The 23,639-nt window shown below is 48.6% G+C and overlaps 7 protein-coding genes across 7 annotated transcripts; 3 read left to right on the top strand and 4 right to left on the bottom strand.

Moving 5' to 3' along the window:
• Positions 1-2,630: 2,630 nt before the first annotated feature.
• Positions 2,631-8,526, top strand: EURHEDRAFT_460699 (putative Rho guanyl nucleotide exchange factor; the record flags this gene model as incomplete). Its single annotated transcript, XM_040784670.1, has 2 exons — positions 2,631-7,322; positions 7,375-8,526. 2 exons carry the CDS (start codon positions 2,631-2,633, stop codon positions 8,524-8,526), a joined length of 5,844 nt encoding a protein of 1,947 aa, XP_040636905.1.
• Positions 8,527-8,966: 440 nt separating this feature from the next.
• Positions 8,967-10,764, top strand: EURHEDRAFT_414405 (Ulp1 protease family protein). Its single transcript, XM_040782421.1, has 7 exons — positions 8,967-9,384; positions 9,457-9,484; positions 9,541-9,555; positions 9,607-9,656; positions 9,710-9,729; positions 9,781-10,332; positions 10,379-10,764. The coding sequence occupies exons 1-7, from the start codon at positions 9,325-9,327 to the stop codon at positions 10,431-10,433; spliced, it is 780 nt and encodes a 259-aa protein (XP_040636904.1). The 5' UTR covers positions 8,967-9,324; the 3' UTR covers positions 10,434-10,764.
• Positions 10,765-10,907: 143 nt separating this feature from the next.
• EURHEDRAFT_404338 (uncharacterized protein) lies at positions 10,908-12,162 on the bottom strand (the record flags this gene model as incomplete). Its single annotated transcript, XM_040780303.1, has 2 exons — positions 10,908-11,175; positions 11,255-12,162. 2 exons carry the CDS (start codon positions 12,160-12,162, stop codon positions 10,908-10,910), a joined length of 1,176 nt encoding a protein of 391 aa, XP_040636903.1.
• Positions 12,163-13,438: 1,276 nt separating this feature from the next.
• Positions 13,439-15,120, bottom strand: EURHEDRAFT_379279 (putative cyclin-dependent protein kinase complex component; the record flags this gene model as incomplete). The annotated part of the gene is made up of 2 exons (XM_040779156.1): positions 13,439-13,669; positions 13,717-15,120. The coding sequence occupies 2 exons, from the start codon at positions 15,118-15,120 to the stop codon at positions 13,439-13,441; spliced, it is 1,635 nt and encodes a 544-aa protein (XP_040636902.1).
• Positions 15,121-15,987: 867 nt separating this feature from the next.
• Positions 15,988-17,156, bottom strand: pre3 (proteasome core particle subunit beta 1). The gene is made up of 5 exons (XM_040782420.1): positions 16,957-17,156; positions 16,850-16,895; positions 16,771-16,785; positions 16,444-16,719; positions 15,988-16,392 (listed from the first exon to the last, which is right to left on the bottom strand). Exons 1-5 carry the CDS (start codon positions 16,991-16,993, stop codon positions 16,068-16,070), a joined length of 699 nt encoding a protein of 232 aa, XP_040636901.1. The 5' UTR covers positions 16,994-17,156; the 3' UTR covers positions 15,988-16,067.
• Positions 17,157-17,464: 308 nt separating this feature from the next.
• On the top strand, positions 17,465-18,561 carry EURHEDRAFT_516841 (alpha/beta hydrolase; the record flags this gene model as incomplete). The annotated part of the gene is made up of 4 exons (XM_040786513.1): positions 17,465-17,604; positions 17,665-18,177; positions 18,226-18,351; positions 18,402-18,561. 4 exons carry the CDS (start codon positions 17,465-17,467, stop codon positions 18,559-18,561), a joined length of 939 nt encoding a protein of 312 aa, XP_040636900.1.
• A 4,193-nt stretch (positions 18,562-22,754) lies between these two features.
• EURHEDRAFT_414401 (uncharacterized protein) lies at positions 22,755-23,461 on the bottom strand (the record flags this gene model as incomplete). The annotated part of the gene is made up of 1 exon (XM_040782419.1): positions 22,755-23,461. The coding sequence occupies one exon, from the start codon at positions 23,456-23,458 to the stop codon at positions 23,099-23,101; it is 360 nt and encodes a 119-aa protein (XP_040636899.1). The 3' UTR covers positions 22,755-23,098.
• Between the last annotated feature and the right edge of the window lie 178 nt (positions 23,462-23,639).

Genomic DNA, 23,639 nt, shown 5'->3' with positions numbered 1-23,639 from the left:
ACCTGTCTTGTCCAGCGATTCCAGCATAGGCAACGGTAAACCTACCAAATAAGCAATTATAATCACAAAAAAAGAGTAGCAGGAAGAGCCTACCACTAAGCTGATAAAATATGCCTTTTCGATGGTCTATACAAGGGAAGATACCACAGTCGAACAGCAACTTGAGCATAATATCCACGCCATTGCTTCCTAGAAGATTTAGGACATCTGTCCAGGGAATTTGCTGCAGAGTCTGGACATTCTTATTCGGATACTGAACCATAATGCCAGGGATATTGGTCATAGCTTGAGGTTCATTTGCCCGAGGGCCCATGAATCGCTGAAAACCATGAGCGAGAAGGTGCTGGGGCCGCTGGTAGCCATTGCGGTTGAACAGTGTTGCAATGACATATTCGACAATCTAACCAGTCAGTTACTATCACTACAGTTTCAGAGCCAGTATGCATACCTCAGATTGCGCAGATGTACTCCCCAAGTGCGAACCAGACTGCGACTGCAACTCCGTAAAAGCAGCGAAATCCCGTCGTCGTTCCTGGCTGATTGTTGGAGGTGATTCGTGGAGCACCCCGACCAGCGTGGTGTCCAGCAAATGAACAAGGCCTGGGACGTGCGCTGACCACCGATGATATTCATCTTTTGCAGCGGTGACCTCACTCAACGAAGCAATTCGACGACGGCGCAATTTGGAGGAAACGGGGAGTTGACGTAGGAGATATTGCCTCAGGGTGAATACATGGGGGTAGTAGAGGGAGATGACAGGATGGGTGGGATCAGTAGTAGTAGTACGAGGATTAGGAGGAGTCTTGTTGACGATTGGAGGATGTCTGTTGGGTCTCTTTCGTTTCTTGGCCATTATATTGTTGGTGTTGTCAATTGATTCAGTATGACTATGATAGGTCGTGTCGACGCGCGCGTTCACGTGATATTCCACGATACAATGAACTATTCGATGGCCGATCTACAGATATTTCATTTTACAAGTACACAGATAATTGATGAGATTGTGTTCCGTGAAGCATTAAAGCGATACATAATTATTTCTGAGAACACTGACCGTGTTCTATGGTGAAACAGCGGGGAGGTTCCTTAATAAAAATGATGCTGACTGTGGATTGTGGGTGGACAACAACAATTAACTTCGACCGTTGAAAACCGGCGGGCCGATTGTATGATTGCCAATGACGGACAACGGATTATTATGTACAGTTGGTGTGCGTAAGTAGAGAGTGTATTCCCCTGTCAGATCCATGGGTCATGTTGGTCTGGACAAGAAGGTGTCTCCGAGAACACAACGTATAGTAATGTCTGAGTTAGCAGCTATCAGGAATGATATTAATTATTGAGGTTATGTATAGACCAGGTTCAACAATAGACAGATCAGAAATCAATTGATCGGCCGTCCATCACTCGATATGCTATGACTAGTGGTACTATTCAATACTGAAACACCGTGCATAATAATCTTTACAAAGGAATTGACCCATGGAACGACTAGGAGTAAATGGAATCATTCCTGTGTATTCTTAGTGCCGTACAGACAAGAGTACTAGTAGAATAGTTCCCCTCTTCTGCCATCACCACCTCATCATCTTCCCTTTTCTTTTTTCATTTCTCTCGTGATTTTTCTTTTTTTCATCTTTTCCTCATCACTTTTTCTCGTTTCCTCACTATTACCGGCTGTTTCCATTCTTACTGAATTGACGGCCTTCTTCTCCGCTCCATTTTTGTACCCGCTGCAGGACGGAGTAAAACTATCGCTCAGCTTGCAGCCCAATTCCTCAAAAATTTCTTTTCTTTCTTCTGCCTGTTCGAGTAGTCTTTTCTTTTTCCAATTCTCTTTAATTCGGTCCGACTGGGTTAGAGAACAAAGAAACAAACGCATGAAAGACTTTCTCACAGAGAACCCCCGGATAACCCATACTTCAGACTGGTCCACCACCATCACCGTCGGCCCACTAAACTATACCGAATTCTTCCCTCTAATTCTTCCTCTTTTATGAGTTCTTCGGTATGATTTCCAGATTCTTTTATTCCGAGAACTAGAGGGGGAAAAATATAAAGGAAAAAAAAAAAAAAATCAACTAACCCATCCTCGCCAGACTTCCGCCTGACAAACCGCTGCTAAACGCCGTGCAAACGTCAGTTTCACCCATCGCTCTGTTTACAGCCTCACCCTCTCCCGTCGATCCATCACTTTCGTCTTATTTTTCTCCTATTATTCCTCTTCGTCTTTCTCGACATTTCTGTCTTTTGTTACTCAGATAATTCGTTCTCTCCGTCAGAAGACAATTATCCCCCCCGCCTCCGCTTCATTCGTCTACCTTCTCCGTAACTGGAACGCATTTCCGGGGAGGACTCTTCAGGGTCACTCCGTGGCTTGGTCGTCCTCGATTGTGTCTCTGTCTCAAATATGACTCTGGATAGGGACACTCCCCGGGGATTTACGTACCAACTATAGCCGTTCGATCATCTGCGACATTCTGAACAACGCATTGTATCATTAGTTGATCCCGTCCATTCGATCAGCAACTTCCAATCCAACATCCAAAAGAAGGAAATCGCGTCGCAAAAGAAATAGGAGAAAACTCAATTCTTGGTTAGTATCCTGCTGCAGATCAGGAGAATGCAAGATGCCCGGTAACGATGTCGACCATGTCTCTCGCCCGCTCGACCACAGCGGACCACGTCATTTCCGCCGTCAATCCTCCCAGAGCTCCAACGATCTCTTTTACGATGCTCCTCTCAACCAGTCGATCAACACCTCCTTAGCCGAATCGACCTCGTCACCTCCCCGCGCCCCCCTGCGAACAGTCACCTTCCCCCTGCGCGATCTTCCGGGTCCCCACCAAAAAAGTGGTCGAGCGTCCCCGGATCCCCACGAGTTCTATCGTCAATATCCACGCCCAGACACCGACACGGGTAAACAGCACCAAACCCGCGACAGTGCCAGCAATACAACACGACCTTCTCAATTCCAGCGAATCGCTTCATTACCAACCTATGACACTCTCGACTCATCCCGCACGAATTGGGGATCGCAAAACCGGTCCGTATCAGATACTTCATATCGAGGATTGGATGACACCAAAGCAACTTCCAAAAACCCAGTATCGAACCCCCGGCCCCGCCAGGTCTCCTTCAAGGACCTCATCAACAAATTCGAAAAAACCAATGACCAGGTCCTTCCCATGCCGCCTCGATTGCAGGACAGGTCAACATCTGCAAGTCCGGCCGGCAGCCCGACATCAACGAAATTTCCACCGGGTGACCGGTGGAACATGATTAAAGCTTCAGTACAAAATGATGATAGAGATATCGTTGCGTCCGCGGGCACGATCAGTCAAACCAACGGTAAGGCACAGGCCAGCGTGGACTCGAGACCAACCATACCTCGGCGGCCATTGAGGTTTGGCGAGCGTCTCGCAGTTGACACCAGCGTTCACAATTCTGCAGCAGCTGGGATCCCTCCTCACATGCGTCGAGGGTCCGAAGGCAGTATCCCTAGTCCCAACCCAGCAACCATTGATCAATTTGACCCTTCCTCTGGCCGATCACCTCTAACTCCGACGGCTTGGTATCTGGGCAAAACACCATTTTTAGAAGCGGTTGACCCAAATGCGGATGCCAGTCGATCACATCGAAGAGCAAGGAGTGACCTTCCTGGGACAACCTCTACTGGTTTCGCTGCTTCAAAACTGGGGTGGTCGTCTTCCCACATGGCAGCAGTTGGATCTGCCCCCTTGCCGCAGCCACAGCCGCAACCACAGCCGCAGCAGTCGCCAAGCGTCAGCACTTCTCCCGAGAGTCCGCATTCCAAGTCACGCATTCCCATCTCATCCCGCCATCTGAGCTCCGCTTTCGTCTCGGACGCTTCTCCCCCTAGAGCCGCCCCCTCGACAACTTTCAGCAGCCGCTCCGCCGCGCAGATCGCCCTGCCACCGAAAGGCATCAGCCGCCTGCCTATACCATCATCACCTCCCGATTCTCTTCCGGGAATGACGGATTATGACGGCCCGAAGCCGTTTGCGACGGGCTCGACGGGGACGGCCCATGGCCGAGTCCGTCAACAGCAACCGGGGAGAAATCCTCTCTTGCAGGCGTACATAGCTGCGCCGCCTCCGCAGAAGTCAACGCCCCCACTGCGCAGTTCTCGACCCCGCAAGCCAGTTTCCAATGCGACTTCTCCGACCGGCTCAGGATCCAAAGTCGTGGAAAGAGTATCCAGTATCCAACGACAGATCACTCGCGACCGTGAGCTGCGAGGATCCCGTCGGGAACGCAAACTGCCCGAGCTAGGTCATGTCGATTTTGCAACCCGGCGGCAGCGAATCCAACAAGCCTTTAATCGAACTGTCCAAGAGAATGAACGAAAAGAGGAAGAAGCAGCGGAACTTCAACGTCAGTTTGAACCGAGAGAAGAAGGGAACAAAGACGACCGCCATCCGGCCTCGCAGGGACAGCTGCAGCAACAAAACCAATTTGATAGCGTGCCTACTCCAACAGCAGAGGATGGAGCCACGGTGATTGACGACCAAGTCCAGACGTGTCATGACGAGCACCAACCACAACCACCCGCGCATCAACATCTAAGTAGTAATAATAATAACGACCACCCATCTATCTCTGAACCTGAACCTTCTCGTTTTCTTCCTTCACTTCACATCGATACCCGTCTTCCGCCATTACCAGAGCTTCCTAGTGCAACGACGGCTATGGATTCTCCCACCTTGGGGCTTCCAATGGTCTCGGGCAGAGACGCCACTGTTCCCCGTTCAGAACCCAAGTCGTCTCACCTGCAACCCATGTCAGCGGTCACCTTAGAATCCACCGACACCCATGTGACGACGCTCGACCCAGAACCCCAGAGTGGGTTGGGCCACCCCCCACAACTGGATACGTCACATCGAACGTTGCTGAGTCAGATCATGCAATTCCGGGAGTCTAGCCCGAGCGATGAATCCTCCTGCGACGAACCAGACTACAGTCTTTCGGACAACGATGAGAAGGAATCTATCCCTATCATGCTCAGGGACGGTGCCCGCTTTGAAGAGTCCGTGAATAGCAACGGCAGTGATGATCAAGACACATGTGATGCATCGGACAATTCGCAGGACCAGGCCGGCGATGAGCCGCCCAGCAACCGCTGGAGCGCAAGCTCCTGGTCTTCTTCGCTTCGTCAACATTTTGCGGAGGCCCGATTCGAGGATGGCAGCGGAGAAGATCTTTCTCACATTGCTGCCTCCGCAGACGACAGTGAAGTGACTACTCAATCATGTTCGGCTTCATCAAGTACGCCACCGTCGGTTATCGGTCACCTTACCGTCACATCGCCACAGCCTTCAGCAGAAGCCTTCGATTCTAAGAATGAACAGACATCTAACCGTAACACCTTCGGGCGTTCGAGCGCTCCAAGTTTGGCACGACTCGGCGGCTGGGATTCCAAGCGGGTCACGCAGCTTTACTTCGAAGAGCTAGCTCGTGGTGGCCGGGGTCCCAACCTATCAGTTCCAGTAGCCAGTTCGTCTCCGGAGCCCCGACGCTCTGATTTTACGGACCAGAGATCGGATGGCCGTACAGACAGTCTCACAGATGATCCGGTCCTTGTCTCAAGCCTTGGCGACGCTTCCGGGACCGAACAGCCTCGGAACTCAGCCACTTTGCTCTTCCGAGATGACTGGGAGCATGCATCTCCGTCCATTGCTGATTGGATGCAGGTTGCAGCCGACAGTGATTCGTCAGAAGGGGAGAGAATTGTCAGGGCTCGTAAACTTAATGACGATCTAGCTCGTTACGAAAAGGTCAAGACACAAACATCCGGTGCAGACGAGTCGGAAAACAGTCTCGGTCTGGCCATCAACGTCCAAGGACCACAGGAGCATAGCTCTTCAGAAGGCAATTCATCTGGACACCATGGTGCACAATCAACTGAGCCGTCTGAGACTACGCCGAAAGAAACTACCACGAGACAACCACCGCCTTTGCCACATCAGCCGCAGACTTTTTCAGATGCACCATCAAGACAAGTGCAGCAGCGGCCATCTTCTCATGTGCCGACACAAAGTGACAATTGCACGCCATTGGGACTTGTCCAGAGCACTGAAAGTAGCGAAAGTTCTTCGCTGCAGTATATTGAAACCACCTCCTCACTTCGAGCTCACGCCGTCGGCTCATCAGTAACTTCTTTGGCTCCTTCTCAGTCAGAGCAGACCAGCCTCGATCTCAAGAGACCCTCGCCATCCCCTGAACAGCGGCGTCTCAAGAAACGACGCCATGTCATCAAGGAATTGGTTGATACGGAATACACCTTCGGCCGAGATATGAAGGTGGTCGACGACATCTACAAAGGAACCTCAAGCTCATGCTTGGATCTTTCAACGGATGATGTCAAGATTCTCTTTGGTAACTCGGATCAAGTGGTTCAGTTTTCCACGGCGTTCCAAGACACACTGAAGCGTTCTGCCAAGAGCATATACGTGATGCCAAAATCTCAACGATGGAGCAGCAAACGTGTACGCAACAGGCAACTGAACGGTGCCAGCGAAGAGCAATCATTCATGCCCGGCACAGAAGCGTCAGACTTGGAGAAAGACCAGGCCACCTTCGTTGGTCAGGCTTTCATGGCGCACATGGCGCAGATGGAGAAGGTTTACGCTGACTACCTGAAAAACCATGATGCCGCCAATAAGAAGCTGCAAATCCTGCAGAAAAACCAGAAGGTGACCATCTGGCTCCAAGAATGTCGTGACTGGGCGTCGGACCTCACGACTGCATGGGACCTAGACTCGCTACTCGTCAAGCCTGTGCAGCGGATTCTCAAGTATCCTCTCTTATTGTCCGAGCTCCTGGACGCGACACCCGCGGAGCATCCTGACCATGCATCGCTGATCAATGCTCTCGAAGAGGTCACTAACATCTCGGTCCGCATCAACGAGATGAAGAAGCGAGCCGATCTTGTGGGCCAAGTGGTTGGCCGCAAGAGGAACCAGTCCGATGTACGAGCCGGTTTGTCTAAGGCATTTGGCCGTCGTTCGGACAAGTTGCGACAGCAAGTCGGCAACGTGGCCGATATGTTTGAAGACAAGGAGTATAACTCGCTGTCACAGCGGTTCGGTGACAGCTACTTCCAGATGCAGGTTGTTATGCGGGATGTTGAGTCGTACACTCAGGAAGCTCAGGGTTCCATGGACCGCTTCAATGAGATTGCCCTTGCTATTGAGAGCTACGTGGATGTGGCGCAGTCTAGGTTTACAGATTTGGAGCAGAGGTGGCGGCAACTGAAGACTGTTGTTTACGATATTATGACAGTAGCGCTGCCTGAACATGTAAGTATTCTTCTCTTGTGGGGTGACAAGAAGCACATGCTAATAGGACTAGCTTGACGTTGTTCGGAAGAGCGTGATTGATCCGATGATTTCACTACTCAAGCTCTACGATGGACCGCAAAGGGTGATGCGCAAACGTGACAAGCGACTTCTGGAATATGTCCGCTTCACTGCCGTCAAGGATCGAGGAGACAAGCCAGACAAGAAGAGTGCCGAACAAGCCGAACAATTTGTGGCCCTAAACGAAACTCTCAAGGATGAATTGCCGAAGCTCTATTCTATGACCGCCAGATTGATGGAGGCGTGTTTGAAGAACTTTGTTCAAATCCAGACCACCTGGCAGAACCTTCTACAGAAGAGGCTCGCGCCCTTGGTCGACTCGTTCCCTGATGATGTTGAGCAGATCTTCAACGAGTGGGCTTCGGACTTTACCTTCTCGGACGCGCAAGTACTGTCACTTGGAATCTGCAACGGCTCATTGCTTGCCGACACGATTGGTCAGCCCAACTACAGCACACCATCTATTGGACCAAAGTCACGGAGGCCGTCCACGGTTAACAGTGCCAGCACACGTGTCGGATCCAACATAGAAGACTCGCCTAAAGTATCTCACGAGTTCAATACGAGCAATCCCTCCTTCCAGTCTCCTGCAGTGGACAGCCAGTCCTTTGTCTCTACCGGCCGCCGTCGTGCTGACTCTGCTGTTTCTGGTCGGGGCACTAGTGCACGTAGTGTTCGGATAGCATCGCCTGAACCAGCGCAGAATGTCACCAGCGCCCCGACCAGCAATCCTATTCCGGAGCCAGTTCCCAGCTTGCCGCAGCTGAGTCTCGAGAGCCCGTTCTTGGGTGACATCATCAACACTTCTGCGAGTGACAACCCAACCACTCCTGCAGGTGGTCGCTACTCTGGCTTCTTCTCATCGGCCATGCCCATGTCCGACAACCCAGAGGACAATGAGCCTGCCCCCATCGACGAGCATCCCAAGGAACCCAAGGTGCTTTTCCTCGCGGCGAGTATCTACGAATTCAATATCGACCGCGCACGTCGCGAAGCGGGCTATCAATACCTGACCTACGTCGCGGGTGAAATATTCGATGTCATTGCCGAAAAGGGTGAATTATGGCTCGCCAGAAACCAAGATGACCCGACACATCAGGTTGGATGGATCTGGAATAAACATTTTGCCAAGTTGTCTGGCTAGGTCTTCGTTTCTTCGTTCTTGTGTTTTTTGTGTTTTTTGTGTTTGTGTTTTTGTTTTTGTACCTGGATGATGGTTAGCGATCTTTAATGGGGCATTAGCAGGGCGTTTGGGTGTTCGAGTCACCGAAATCCCTTCTCTGACTGATTTGTCTTTTATTTCTGTCCAATCTTGTCCAGTTAATGGGCGTTATGTGATTTATTCTCTGTGATATGCTTGCCCTTCCGCTTACTGATCCCACGAGGGGTCAGCTGATTCTGAGGCCAATCCTCTGGAATTTGGATGTACATTTAGATACCCCATGGTTGAGTTAATTCATGTGTATACTTTATATTATACCGAAGAATGGTACTTCGTAGATCATAATGTGCACAGCCACAGGCGCCACAGTGACGTCTTGCGCCTTGCGCCTTGCGCCTCTACATCTACAAAGTACCCATCCCCAGGCGTACTCTGTACATATCTGTTCTTTTCTTGCATTTGTACAGCATACAATCTCTAGCCATATACAATTTTTCTTGGACTACAGAGTACACATAGAGAAGTACTCCGCACACACGAGCAAACAATCCCGCCGGTCCCGCCGACCCATCTCCGTCTCGTCTCCGTTCCCCGGCTTCCGACTGTACGCTGTTACACCCCTCCCTCCGTCCCGCTTTCCTCTCCTCCGTTGACATTTCCTCTGAACGTCCGTCCATATTCGAATCTCGCGAGTTGCATACGCTACTGCGATATACGAGTTCACTGTTCTCGTGATATACGCCATTAACGAAGTGAATCCTTCTGCCTAGATACTGCGCGATGAGAGAAGGCGGATTGGGAAGGTTGCAGAAGAAGATGAGGGGGAGATTTGGGGATATGGTATGCTGTTTTGCTTTGATTCCTGGGTTTTGGAAGGGAGCTGCGTGGTGTTCAGATGGCTAACTGGTGTAGTTGAGTCCGGATGATGCGTATTTAAGCTGTGAGTCGTTCGTCTGATTGCCATACCATGGTGTTCGTGCTGACTTGTGTGGGTAGATCACGATATTCGATGTATGTTATAGCTATAAACAAGTCGTGAATAGAGTGCAGCTGACCAAACAGTGACACGAGAAGACATGCAAACGCTCAAGAATGACTGGCTCACAGATAATGTGGGTGACATGGAACTATCCGCTGGGCTCTGAGCTAATCATCTCCCTTACAGGTTATATCCTTCTGGGAGGAGTGAGTCCTCATTCACCAGTTTCCAAACAGCAGCCACTGATTAGTTGAAAGATACCTTGAACGCGAATTCCTCGTCCAATACAACACCTCCAACATCGTCCTCCTTCGCCCCAGCATGTCCTTCATGATCCTCCAGACTCCGAACCCGCTCTCGTTACGTGAAGCACTCCCCGATTTCACTCACACAACGCACGTCTTCCTCCCCATAAACGACTGCCGCAACGTTACCGAAGCCGAAGGTGGGACGCACTGGTCTCTACTCTTGATTTCGATCGTGGATGGCGTCGCATTCCACTACGACTCGCTCCCACCGGGGAATCACTGGGAAGCGAACACGGCGACGAGAAAGTTTAGTATTCTCCTCAACCGGCCGTTTCAGTTTGTGGCTCTGCGCGACTCGCCGCTACAAGAGAATGGGAGTGACTGCGGGGTGTTTGTGTGTTTGAATATGCGACATTTGTTGCTGAAGCGGTTATTGTCGGCCAATGCTAGTGAGAAGGTTAGCATGAGTTTGGGTGGGAAGAAGGTTGATGCAAGGGCTGGGAGGAAGGAAATTGCGAAGATAATTGAGGGGTTCAGGAAGGAAGGGGAGAGGAGGCGGTCGTATGTTCTTCTTCTGACTGTTGAGGGACATGGCTAACAAAAGCAGGTCAAGTCTCAGCCCCCTAGGAAAGAAATCGCAAAGTCCGCCACGGATCGAATGATGGTACACAATTCCTTTTTATACGGCGTACACGGATGGGAATATGGAATATAACAGAAAAAGCATCACTGGCCCGGTTGTCTTTTTGTCTGTTTCTGTTGCATTGGATAATTATTACACGATTGAATGAGAATGCGAAAGCTATGTTTGCGTTTAATGAGGGAGGGATGGTTATGCTTGCATTGTTGCATTGTACTGGAGGTTATCTATATTTTATTGATAGGTGTGTTTTGACTCTTCTGGATGTGCGTCGTATGATTATATTAAGATCTCCACCCTGCCCGAACTCTATCCCCCTGGCAGAGGATCAATTGAGTTCTTGTCCCCAGGGTATTCTAAACCCTGCTTACCTTGACGTCATTGGATGCCTCAGAGAACCGACCATTCTATACAAACATGCCAGCCGATAACTCACCATGATAACGGCAAATATAGCCCTAAATCAAAGAAGCTGCGCCCAATCCACCAGTCTCTGTTATGCAATATCCATTTTCGGACCCGAGTAGCAAACACCGAGATTCCTCTTCTCCCCACGCTTTTTTGCAGAGATATAGGTGAACTTCGTGCCTTGTTCCTCATCGACAATAGGATTTTCCAATACCCCCGAGAAATTGACAACTTTATGGTCGTCTCTCAGGTGGAAAAGGTTGATTTCCTCGAGTATGGAGAATCCACTAATCCGTAGACACCTGGGAATGGCAATGCACTCTCCTCCTTCCACGAAAATACCCTTGAAATAAATCCTACAGAGACCATCATGATACCGACGCAAGAAGCGCATGAGAGACTGCGCAAGGGATTCTCCAGACATCTGTGACATACTCCTGAGCGTGACCTCTTGTAGGCGAAATGGGAAACCCGCACGCGATAACCAGTGCATAAAGGACACCAAGGCTGAAATCGATCTGCAGCTTCCGGAGGCTCCTCGCGTGCTGGACAAGCTGGAACACCCAGTCGGTGGTTGCAGGCTGCAATGTATGCTTGAGACTGAGCTCTTGGATACTGGGCCATGCAGTGATGAACTCTGGCCTTCGCACAGCACTGATATCGATCCGTGCCATGTTAATGAAATCTATCGTGAATCCGTGCCGGAAACCCACTGAGAACGTCACCACTGGAATTTGTATCTCGATTATAATGCTGAGGATCAGTGTGAGTGCATTACCGGCTGTCAGGAGACCGCCCATATTATCGATCTCGCATGACTCGTTGTGAAATTCAAAAGACCTGCAGTGGGCTAAACGTCGAAGGACGTCTTGCCACTGTTGGACTCCTTTTTGGGGGATGGAAAGATAACCAGATGGATGTTGTAGCTCGCACACAATTCTATTCCCGAAGAAATCATCTTCTTCCGGTCGTCCTTTCACGACTGTTTTCGGACGAGCGGTGCTAGGTCTAAATTCTGGGAGAGGTCTTGTAGCCTCTGCAATGCGGTCAGGGAAAGGTTTGTCCGCACTGTGTGTAGATAAGACCGCGTGAAATAACCCCAGGTGCTTGCATAGATTCTTCCACAGGTCAGGCGCAGAGAGCAAAATTTTGGAGTGTCTAGAAAAGTAGTGATCGCTTGTATCAGTTCCGAGGGCAAATTGGTGAGAAAAGAATATGAACGGTTGTTTATATGTTTGAAATTGTCTTTTATTTTGCGTAGTAAACCACGGCCTTTTCGCACAACCATCCTTGGTTATAGGAGCATCTGTGAAGGTTGCTCCGCACTGCCTTGCCCTATTCATCTTCCATTGAGAGGTTAGATAGCAGTCCCTCGGTCATGTGACGCAAACGTGTGACATGCTTAGGCCTTCATATGAGAACAAAATGCGTTTTATTTTGTATGTCTTTTTGTTATCTCCTCGAATCTCTAAACGATGCATGTCTATGAGCCGCTAGAAAGTTGGGCGTAGACCCCTTTCAGGTAATACACCACTTATATGAGGGAGAAAGGCCAAGTACATGTACAATTCATATCTCGCATCGCACAGTGCTAAGCTCCACGGGCCGGGCCGAGATAGGTTAAACAGTGTCTTGTTGCTATTCTTGCTCTGTTTGAGACATACATCGTTCGGGCCGTGTGCCTATAGTTTGTAGTAGAAGGGACTTGTGATACGATAAGACGGATGTGGTTGAGAAACTAAAGTGTCTTGTGCGTTCGAATGGCGCAATAATAGCCAATAAATGGTTGTATAGGGGGTGTCTGAGAAGTGATTGGATTATTGGAGAATTAGTGACCAGCAATTCTTTCATAATTAGTTACTCAGTACGAGTACTATGAGACCTTTCACATTGGTAACTACATATATCACTGGGTTGCTACTACCATTCCAGTGAAGTGAGTGGAGTCTTGGACAATCCTGGAGTACAGGTAACACTAGGACTGTGCATTGATAATGCGACATTTAGCAACTTCATAAAGATAAGGAGCACATGGAAACCAGTACGGAGTACTCATACAAATCATGCATTTGGTTGAAGGCGTTTGGATGTAAGGTATGGTACTCCTAATATGGAAAGTTATCTATACTCTACTCCCACATAGTATACCTATAAGATCGTAAACTAAGAACACGTGAGAGCTCTCTATAGCTAGTGTTATTACAGATCAATTCGTATGTATACATGCAGGGTGCTTGAACAAACATGGGCTCAAGAGCTTTGATTGCTCCGGGTAGGGCTACGACGCAATATTAATATACGAGATATTCGGTTGTTAAATGAACGCGTCAAATGGCATCGTTACTAAATCAAATCCAACGAATAAAATATACTACCCGAAGGAACAAACAAGCTTAACACCGAACACCATTGAAAGACAATGCGGAGAACAGCAAACGCAAATGAATGACTACTGGTGTGGAATGCGACCAACAACCAAGATCTATAGTATAAATGGACAAACTGGGAAACAAAAAGGGGTATGTGTGCCAATCAATAATGATATCTGATCGTGGACTGATTGAGCAGAGATGTAAAGACACCTTGCATTGAGGGGGCATTAACCGGTATACCGTGCCACTACGGCGGCGTTGGCGTCTGACGGACCTCTGGCTGGCGTACAGAGGCTAGTGAAGGATTGATCGAACGGGCTTGGGCCTGCTGCTGGGATACTACCTCCCGAGCATAGAATTCAACCAACATCGTTCCGTACGACTCCAATTCCTCGACGGGAATCGACAGTCGAAAATCGTTTAAGAGTAGAAATTGCAGTTCTAAATGGTTCAATTCCACCAACGGAAGACCTCCGACCTAAACGAATGAGTGACCGAAATAAGCAAATGGGGAAAAAGAAGTACCTTGGCATATCGAGAATTGGTGTAGAAAACATCAGAAAAGAATTTACTAGCACAGGTCACGCCCGCGATGACCAGCCGATGAATGTTATAGCTATCAACAACGAAGGAATGAGAGAATGGGTCGCCTGCTCCTTGGGGACGTAATGATGGTGAGATAGATGAGGGACTGGTCGGGTCCTGCGCGACCATCCCGGTGGACGAAGGTGGTGTCACTATAGGTGATATGTGCGACGGTTGAGTCGTCCGCTCAGTTTCGGACGGAGAGATGATATTATGAGGGTTGGCGTCATTATTATTCTCGGCCTCTGTATCGGAATAGTTACCCCAACGATGCCGTACCCGGTCAAGGTGTCCCTTATTCACCATTTCGGTCATGCGATCGAAATATACTAACAGACTGAGGAAGACCTCGTAGGTAGTGGGGCAGTATTTATGGATGCGAGTTAGGTAGCTAAGAATCGAAATTCCTGGTACATTTTTGCCATGAAAAGCCAGTACACTGGTGGCCTGAGGGCTGAGGTTGGCCGTACCATCGGGAGAAGGAAGATGCCGATGCATCTGTTCGTGATGGACATCGTTGGTGGTGGTGATTTTAGTTAAGAGGCCCGCGACCATCTCAATGATATCCGTGACCGGCATGGAACTGATTTCGTACTGCCGTTTTTGTTCCCATTGCCCCGGGGTTTGTGAATTCCTCTGTGATTGGGCATGATATTCCTCGTGGGCGAAGCTTCGAACATGGGACAAATCTCGGACTTTGATGCGATTGGGAGAGCTAGCCTCCGATCCCGTGGAAGACCGCAATGGTCGACTCGAGGGTTGTAGTCGAGATGATGCGGGGGACGAGTAGCTTCCTGAACGCGAAGCGGATGTGTGATTAATGTTGCCCGATGGATATGTTGTGGGAAGGCCATGACTGAAAGCAGCGGACGAGGCAGAGGAGGTAACAGAAGAAGAGGGGTTCATTGATGAGGTCGACGGGCGGGGAATGGCGGTCGCAGGTGAGCTTGTGGAGGGAGACGAGGAAGAAGGATACCGCGTGGCGGTTGTCGAATGTTGTTGGACAGAGGGAGAGGAGGTAGTTGATGAATCGTGCGATTGATGGGAGATGTAAGGCGGAACATCGTGGCGTTGCGGCAGGTGGGAGGAGGGACGAGCAGAGCCCCGGGCGGCGGCGGCGGCGGCGGAGGTCGATAGCGGGGCCGCGAACGAGGTGGGGGTGTTGGTAGTGTCGCTGAAGGACGCAGGAGTGGATGTCGATGTTGATCTGGAACTGCCGGGTTCCAATTGTGTCAATGATGAGGCGGCGGCGACAGCTCCGGCTGAGGGGGAATTCGGATGACGCGATGAGGGGGAATACACTGATTGCTGCGAAGGATTTTGATTAACACTGCTTCCCAGCATGATGCCGGACGAGAAGCAGCTGTTGGGGATATCGTTGGTCAAAACGAGGATAACGGATGAGATCGGACTGGTGGAAGTGGCTGCTGGGAACGAGTCCCATAGGGGTTGCGCGTGAGATGCAATGGACTTGAGCCGTTTTGGATAAACAGCTGTCAGCAATTTGAAAAGGATGCTTAAGAAGATATTAATTGATGGATGGAGGTGGCAGGTTGAATGATAGTCACTCACAGAGCCTCAGATGTCAGAGCAGGACGCAAGGACCAGAAATCGGCCTGAGAGATCACCAGCAACCAGCGACAACGGAGAAAGCCATTGCAGAAGATTAACAAGAAGATAATAGAAGAAGAAAAAAAAAAAAAAAAAAAAAAAAAAAAAAAAAAAAAAACGAGAGTGAGATGGTGAGAAGCAGTGGTTGATGGAGGTGGAAAGAGGAGAGAATGGAAGAGGGAGATGAAGGGGACGATGGCTGGATCGCGATGGCGATCACCTAACAGAACCAACTAAGAAGACCAAATGATGACGGGACAGACCCAAAGAGAAAGCAGGATTAAAAATGGAAAAAATACTGGATAGAAAACCAAATAAGTTCCTGAGAATCCAAAGAGGGGCCAGTTATTGCGATTCCATCCGGACAGCATGTATACTACACTCTATTATAGCTAAACACACCGCGGCAATTATCGCAGTTACTCAAACGTATTAATGGTTTTATTGGAACAATTGCTATATATCAACCCACTCATTCTTTGATATTGCTGTATTGACCATTCGCGTCTACCATAAAAGTACACAGGGCTGACGGCCACTTGACGACAGAATATCGCATAGCTTTACAAGGCTCCGAACGGAACAAGGATTGCTACAAAGCTCGACAGACATCTCAACGCAGTTCATTCAATAATCGAGTGCTAACAGAAAACGACATCATGCCCATTAAATACTCATATTCATGACTGCGCACCCGGTCCGGTGTAGCCCGTGTCCGGCAGGTACAAATGTCTCACGGCACCCTTGGATGTCAAGACCACCAGACGAATAACACCTCCTGAGCTACCATCCCACTTGATGGCCTCTTGCAGCGCACCCCGCACAAACTTGATGCCTTCTTCTTCCGTCATGTCCTCTTTCCAGTTTGCGTCACAGTAACCGTAGATGTAGGTCGATCCCGATCCACCGATAGAGAAAGGCTGCTTGTGTAGAGATCCTCCCAAAGGTATCGAGTACACTTGACCACCGTGTCGCGGGTCATATCCGGCAATGATGATTCCAGCGCTGCATCTGCGTTAGAAAAGAGAAGTACATGGACGAATCAGGTAGCCATACCTCAGTCTATCCTTGTTCTCATAGCACAACTCCTGGAACAACGACGCAGCCACCTGGGTGCTGGGAGGCTCGTTGTTGGTAATCCCATACATGTTGAGGTGGTAGGACACAATATCTGCCACTGCCTGTGTATCGGCAGCCGAACCGGATCGACAGCACCAAATGGTATCGTGAACCTGTGTCAATTTGTCGGTGACTCGGTTGGCAATGTATGCTCCGGTGGTCGTCCGACTGTCTGCGCCCAAGATCACACCATCCTTGAAGTTGATTGCCATACTAGTTTCGTTAATTCTATTCGATAGGAAGTCAGGGTGAGGTCGTTCTCACATCGAAGTTCCTAGGCTGTTGTGCGTGGAGAGTTAGTATCTGTCCAGTATGCTGATAACCATTGCTGGTAGCAACTTACTTGACTTCTCCGGTCTTCAGGTGGTTCATATCAACATGAATTCCATCTGCAGCTCCATTAGTATATGCCCATCATGATAACACATTCCCGCATCTGGCAGAACTGACCTTCCCCCAGCATTCCTGTAGTACCGTGACCGATCATCTTGTCTGCTGAACTCAATGAGTGACAAAATCTCACGACAAATAGCAAAAACAGAAAAGACGTAAATATCCGAGATATAACAAGTAATCACAGCCAGATGGTAAGCAAATGGCGGCTGGCAGAGATTAAGAGGGTTGGAAGGTAATGGAGATAAACGCTGGGCGATGATGATGATGATGCTGGAGAGCTTCAGTCGGAGCTTCGCGTAGGCTCGGGCGGTGAGCGTGTTTCAGTCCCCCATTGGCTGCGGAGTCCCTCCCCCCCGCAGGTAGCCTCCTGAACTCCAAGAGAATATCATGGATTCTTCTCTTTTACAACCCCAACTGTCTATGTTTAGATAGACAGAAATTGCTCCCGAGCAGTAATCCAAGCTTTATTACTTTATGTTTATATCTTGAATAACTCATATCACTGCCCAGGGTGGTCCGTCTACGCAGGAAGAACAGTCCGCCGTCTCCTGGCTCGACCACCATGTCCGATTCTCCGCCGCCCCCGACGTCCTGGAGTCTCGCGTCTATGGCCAACAATGCGGTCCAGTTTCTTCGGTTGCCGGTGCTAGCTTCGTCCGGCCTTGCGGTGGTTGCTAGTGGTCTGTTATATTTCAAGCAAAAGTGACGTTATCCCTTTATCTTGTGGGTCTATATATCCCGGTAAACTAACTAGATGAACAGTGAGCTGATCTACCCGCGCAATGTGCCTGTCGACGCTCGTACTAATATACCTAGTCCCCGTCAATTTGGCATCACGGATTATGAAGATCTACAGATTCCTACACCGGATGGGGAATCGTTACATGCTTTGTTTATCCGGCCATCGAACAAGCGTCTGGCGCAGGACGTCACCGTGTTGATGTTTCACGGGAACGCTGGCAATATCGGTCATCGTATTCCTATTGCTAAGATTATGCAGGAGGTGGTTGGCTGTAACGTGTTGATGCTGGAGTATCGTGGCTATGGGCTGTCGACAGGTGTCCCGGACGAAACAGGGCTCAAGGTCGACGCTCAGACAGGTCTTGATTATATCCGCCAACGCGCAGAGACCATGTATACGAAGATCTTGATCTATGGACAGAGTCTGGGTGGTGCAGTGGCTATCAACTTGGTTGCGGACAACCAGGAAAGCGGAGATATTGCAGGGTTGATCTTGGAGAACACCTTTTTGAGTATCCGGAAGTTAATTCCAACGTACGTTCTCCGTCCATTTATTAAGACATAGTATCTAACTCTTTATAGGGTGTTCCCTCCCGCGCGATATCTCGCTCGACTTTGTCACCAACACTGGACTAGTGAAGAAGTTCTGCCTGAGATCACCGATGTACCGATACTGTTCCTAAGCGGTTTGAAAGACGAGCTGGTTCCGTAAGTCACAAATTCGTGTGTTGATAACAACATCATACTTACTTGTGCAGCCCTTCGAATATGACTCAACTTTATGCTGTCTGCAACTCGAATCGCAAATTCTGGCGCACTCTTCCCAACGGTGGCCACAACGATAGTGTTGCCGAACCAGGCTATTTCGAACATATCCTCGAATTTGTTAAGGAAGAAGTAACTTCGAATGGAAAATAATCGTCTCATTCTGCGAACCAGTCTCAAGACCCGTCGACAGCCGGAGCATTTGCCGTGTCAGGCGACTTGCATTTGCCATTCGTGATACCCTAATTCTATCGAACCACCGACCTGCAGCTCCTGTCAACGCGGCCATATTCAATCATGATTTAGATTACTTATTTCCTCGCGACCCTTAATATCCTGGTGGTTCAAAATTATCGCCGGAGCGAACAATGATCGATACTCTACGGATCAAAGCACAGGAACGACCCCGCATTACCTTTGACTACTGCTAATAGCCCCTTTGCCTCATTTATTTCTGCCATCTTCAAACTGGAGTACCCGGCGTGAATATTTTTTGTTTACTTTGCATTAAACCATTTAATTCTCATTTCTAATCTCCCGTCATGTGGCTTGGGTGAATACTGATGTACTGGCGCTTGTTTTGAGTTCTTCGGCCTGGGACGGTATGGGAATGGTCTGGCTGTAGTTTGGATTGGGTTAGGATCTATGTACAGATAGCTTAATATACTGGACTGTTTGAATTGTATTTATTTGGTTGTTGTCGTTTAGATATAGGGTACGTGCATATCAAACAGGGATTGGCTGCATCAACGACATACAAACAGTGAATGAATAGGGGTTACCTGGTCCCCTCAATCCTTGATATCTTTCCATCGATAACTGCTTCTTTTTCTGTCCTAATTGTCTTCTATCTTTCTCTCTTCCTTCTATACTACCACCACTCTTATACTTTTATATACACGCCGGATCCTTTCTCGTCCTGAGTCCTATTCGAAGATACCAAATCCCGTTTTGATTCAGGGTTTGGACATTTGCGATAGCCACCAGGCTTTGGTACGAAACCATTTTTTTTTTCTTCCAGCATTTTTCCATCCTTACATTGTACTAGTCGCAAGCCCTCTCGACGCAACCCAAGAGGCCTACTATGTTCTTCAATCGTGAGCACAGAAGAAATTGGGGAGTTCAAAGATAAAGCTGTAAAGCCACCAGCTCCTTTGAAGCGAGCATGACTGCTGGCAATCGAGTCATGCCAGAGATGCCTCGTTGTGATGACCCAGTTCTTGTCAAAACGCTTTGAACGATACCAACCAAGCACTTCGTAGTTTCGAAAACTGGTCGACATGAGTGACCATGTGGCTTGCTTCCCTGTTGAAAACAACAACACCTGCAAGGGATTTACACCTGAATCAACGGATTTGGCCTTGTCTGTGGCCTATTATACGGCTCTGTTCACGGCTCATAATATATATACACAGTTCCTCAAAGCCAAACTGAGGTAAATGTACAATGGTAGAATATTCTACCAATCTGTTTTTGAGACCATAATGAGTATACTGACAGTATTCTGTAGCAGAGTCTGGTTGTGGCCCTCCGGCACTTCTAATCCGATAACGTCAGATAATTGGCCTTGTCGCCCTGCGTCAACAGCTATAAATAGCTCTATAGCTCGATATGGACAATAAACTCGATTAAATATATAAATATCAACAGCTACGAATCGAGAAGTTACACACCCGAACCGTAGGGTTGAGCTCATCACCCATTCGCTCAAAGAACATGACGATTCTAATCGAACTTCAGAACAGTCAGATTTCACCAATGCAGCTTGGCTGAGCTCAAAACCTCTGGCCACTAATTTTATGTGACAGAAAGAGCCGCGACGCCTGCATGCGTCCGAAAATCTAGGACTAATAAAAATGGCATGGTATAAAGCGAGAAGCAAGTCAGTGCATATCCTAAACGGACTAATCAATCACTCAATTTCCTCCTCGTTCAGCATTTCACCTGGTAAACAAAGCAAACTCCGCCAAAGCACAAGGCGAAATTTGGCGAAAGCTCTTACGGGTACTCATTTTATATCTACATCAGCGCCAAGTGGCGGCTCTTATCGGCCGTCAGTCAATCAGACTTTGGCTGACCTGTCAGAATTTGGACCCTTAAGAGGCATAGATCGTGACAAGTTAAGCTGTACCGATCTGACAGTTGGCATCAAGGAGGATTCTCTGTATGTGTCGATCATATCTACTTTATTTAAAATAGATCTCGCGTGAATATCACCAGATATATACTAATCACTCTGTAAAAAGGTTGCTACGATGTGGAACTTATACATTAGTTTCTCATCATGATAGCGGCTAAAGTCCAAGGGAAGCAAGGGCAAGACTGTACTGTCGCACCTGTCTATCAACTCGGCGCGCAGCATCATAAGAGGCGAGCCCTACCATTACCACGGGGTTACGAGACACTTTCAACGGCATGTGGAGCTTCATAGAAGCAGCTGAATTAAACCCGAGCTGCCTAGACACTGTTCATATGTGTGACCAAAGCACTGGATCTACCCAAGGCAGGTATAATCGGCTGAAAAAAAATTAGTACTCTTTGCCACATTTGGCTCTGTATGCAAGAATCCTGCAAGTCAAACCCTATCAACCGACTTGTTCAATCAAATGGACCCAGAAGAACGCTTGGTGGAAGATGATACGAACCAAACTGGCTAGGATTTCGCGTTATTGACCAAATTGCCAAATCCATGCTTAATGACGCTTATACAATATGGATCAAATTGTCTTTGAAAGGTTGGGTTGCTCTGGAAATCAGTTCTGAGGCTGTTAAGGCGCTATGAGAGTCCACCCGGAAAGTCCGATCAATCACCACCCCAATCCACACAGAGTGCCAACAGGAATTGGCATGATTCTCCGGTATGATGCCAGTATTAAAAGCGATAAGATATCTTTTGAGCACAGTCTATCAGCGCCTCTCAGCAATGGGCGATCTTTAATAATCTTCCGCGGATATTATGAAAATTGTCATTATTATGCCTATGAATTTTTGTTTCGGCTTTGGGTAATTAACAGACGGCTAGCAGGTGACAGCTAGTATACTATCCAAAAAAATGGCCCGATCATGGCAGGCAAGCTTTATTGCACGAGGGCCGAACGGTCCCCAAAGGCTAAGAGATGGTTCACCGGGATTGTGACTTATCAACATCCAAACGTTGATGTCAACACGAATTTTGGTACCCAGACGTTGAATATCTGAGCCCTGGATCCTAAATCAAGGGACCGCAGGCTTTCAGGTAGTGTGGGGAATAAATCTGCAATATTCACGAACGCCCTTGTCAGCATTAGCTCGATAAGCGAGGCAGTTAGATGCTTGATGAGAACGGCAATAGGGTCCCCCTTGGTCGTAATTATTGTACCTGATGCCAGTTTGCAATCTGACTAACTTGAGACAGGGCCATGAGAATGTCGCAAGTGTGGCACAACTTCTACCACAGCATTTCAGATTTTATCCAACTGTGTCCACAGGTACTGCGACGGTGAAATTCTACTTCCATAAACCCATCCCAGGAATTATGACATGAAAGGAAACTACCGAGTCTGGAAATCCATTCTTCTGAGCTCGCCGGAGCCTGTGGCGCCTTGTCCAGAGTGCCAGCTCTGTGGGGTCTGGGACATCAAGAACTACACAGAGATGAGATGGAGTGTGAAAATGTTCGCAGCATGTCTGCTACGGGAGTGGAACAGTGCACTGACGCCTCACCCCGCTGTTCTTATAGCAGTTCAGTTGCCCACCTTGGCATGCATTGTTAAGAGACATGGACTTGTCTGACTTCAGCTTGTATGCAATTATTCTCGGTATTCTTCGTGACGACAGCCAAGCATGCATTTGTCGAGTCCGCCACACTGGTACATGGGGCCTTCTATATACTTCTGGACGAGCATCTCCTAAGTATCAAGTCATCCACAGCCATAGTTAGTACCCAAAATTCTCCGGATTCTAACACCGTACACTCAAGGATCCCAAGAGACCCCGGGTTTCCCGCGACTATTCACATCAATTGCCGGCTCTGGCCGTTCTCGAAGAGGTGAGAAGTAAGAAATGTGAGAGTTCGGTTTCTAACAATTACTAGGAGCTGCCATGCTAATAAATCCAGCACTAGCTGCATATAAGTGTGATCATTCTACGTACTGGATCAGCTATGGTGAAGGCAATTTTTATACCAGCATGAGCCTGGTTTGAGTGGCACCAGTCCAAGCGTGGAAAATGAGGTTTGTCAAAAATACCCTGCCGTGACTGGGTAGTTAGTGCACTACATGGACGACGCGATGCATAGAGGGAGATATTCCCGCGTTCTAAAATACTCCTAAGGGCCACTCGAAACCTATCCTTCCTCGCGTGATAAGTTAGACCTCGCCCTCACCCGCGGGTAACCCTCGGAGGGTCACCCTAATACCCTCATTTTGAGGGTTGAGGGTCTGGCTCTCTTACCCGCAGTGAGGGTCCAGGTCAGGTCTTGACCCTCCGAGGGTGACCCGCGGGTTACCCGCGGGTCATCAAACAAGACAAACAGTGGAGACTCATGTCCTGCATAATTTATGCAGGCCTTGGCTGTAATTATGTGTATCTCATTTACAGTTACATCATCACATATTGACAGTAGAAAGAAGATTTCTGTGATTGATATTGATCAGGTGACAAGACTTCATTCTTTTAGACCAAGGCTAGCTACAGTACTATTCTTAATTTCTTATTGAACCTCATACCCCTCAAGAAGTCTCGGGTGTTTCCGAACTCTCCCTGACATGCGCTGTTGTGGGAGTGGAAGAGTAGGCTCATCATCCTCATTTTCACAGCCTCCCTCTGGCATAGATGCAATACTCCTTTGCTGCTTCCCCTGGCTCTTTCCACCTGGAACTTGGCTAATTTGCTGTATCTGGATCAAATCCCCCTCATCATCTTCCTCATTATCACTAATTGGATCAAATTCACTTGCTTTGGTGTCTTTTTCCTCTCTGTCCGCCTGTACCTCTTCATAGGAGAGATACTCATTGATCATTGCCCTCTGTTCTTCCTTGAGATCAAACCGGGATGTACACATAAAAAGCATTAGGTCTTGGATAGTTCCAGGGCTGAGAGAGCCTCGTTGATAGTGGCAGACATCTCGAGCAGAGTTAAAGAGCCGCTCTACACCAGCACCAGTGGCAGGGATTGAGAGAATGTCACGGGCAAGGCTTGCAAGTGCTGGAAATCTATGCTGATGCTCCTTCCAAAAGATGCGGGGACCAGTC

This window comes from Aspergillus ruber, assembly GCF_000600275.1.
Source record: "Aspergillus ruber CBS 135680 unplaced genomic scaffold scaffold00022, whole genome shotgun sequence".
In the NCBI taxonomy this organism is placed as follows: Eukaryota; Fungi; Ascomycota; class Eurotiomycetes; order Eurotiales; family Aspergillaceae; genus Aspergillus; species Aspergillus ruber.
The sequence above is the reverse complement of the archived record's forward strand: the minus strand, read 5'-3'. Positions and strand labels throughout refer to the sequence as shown.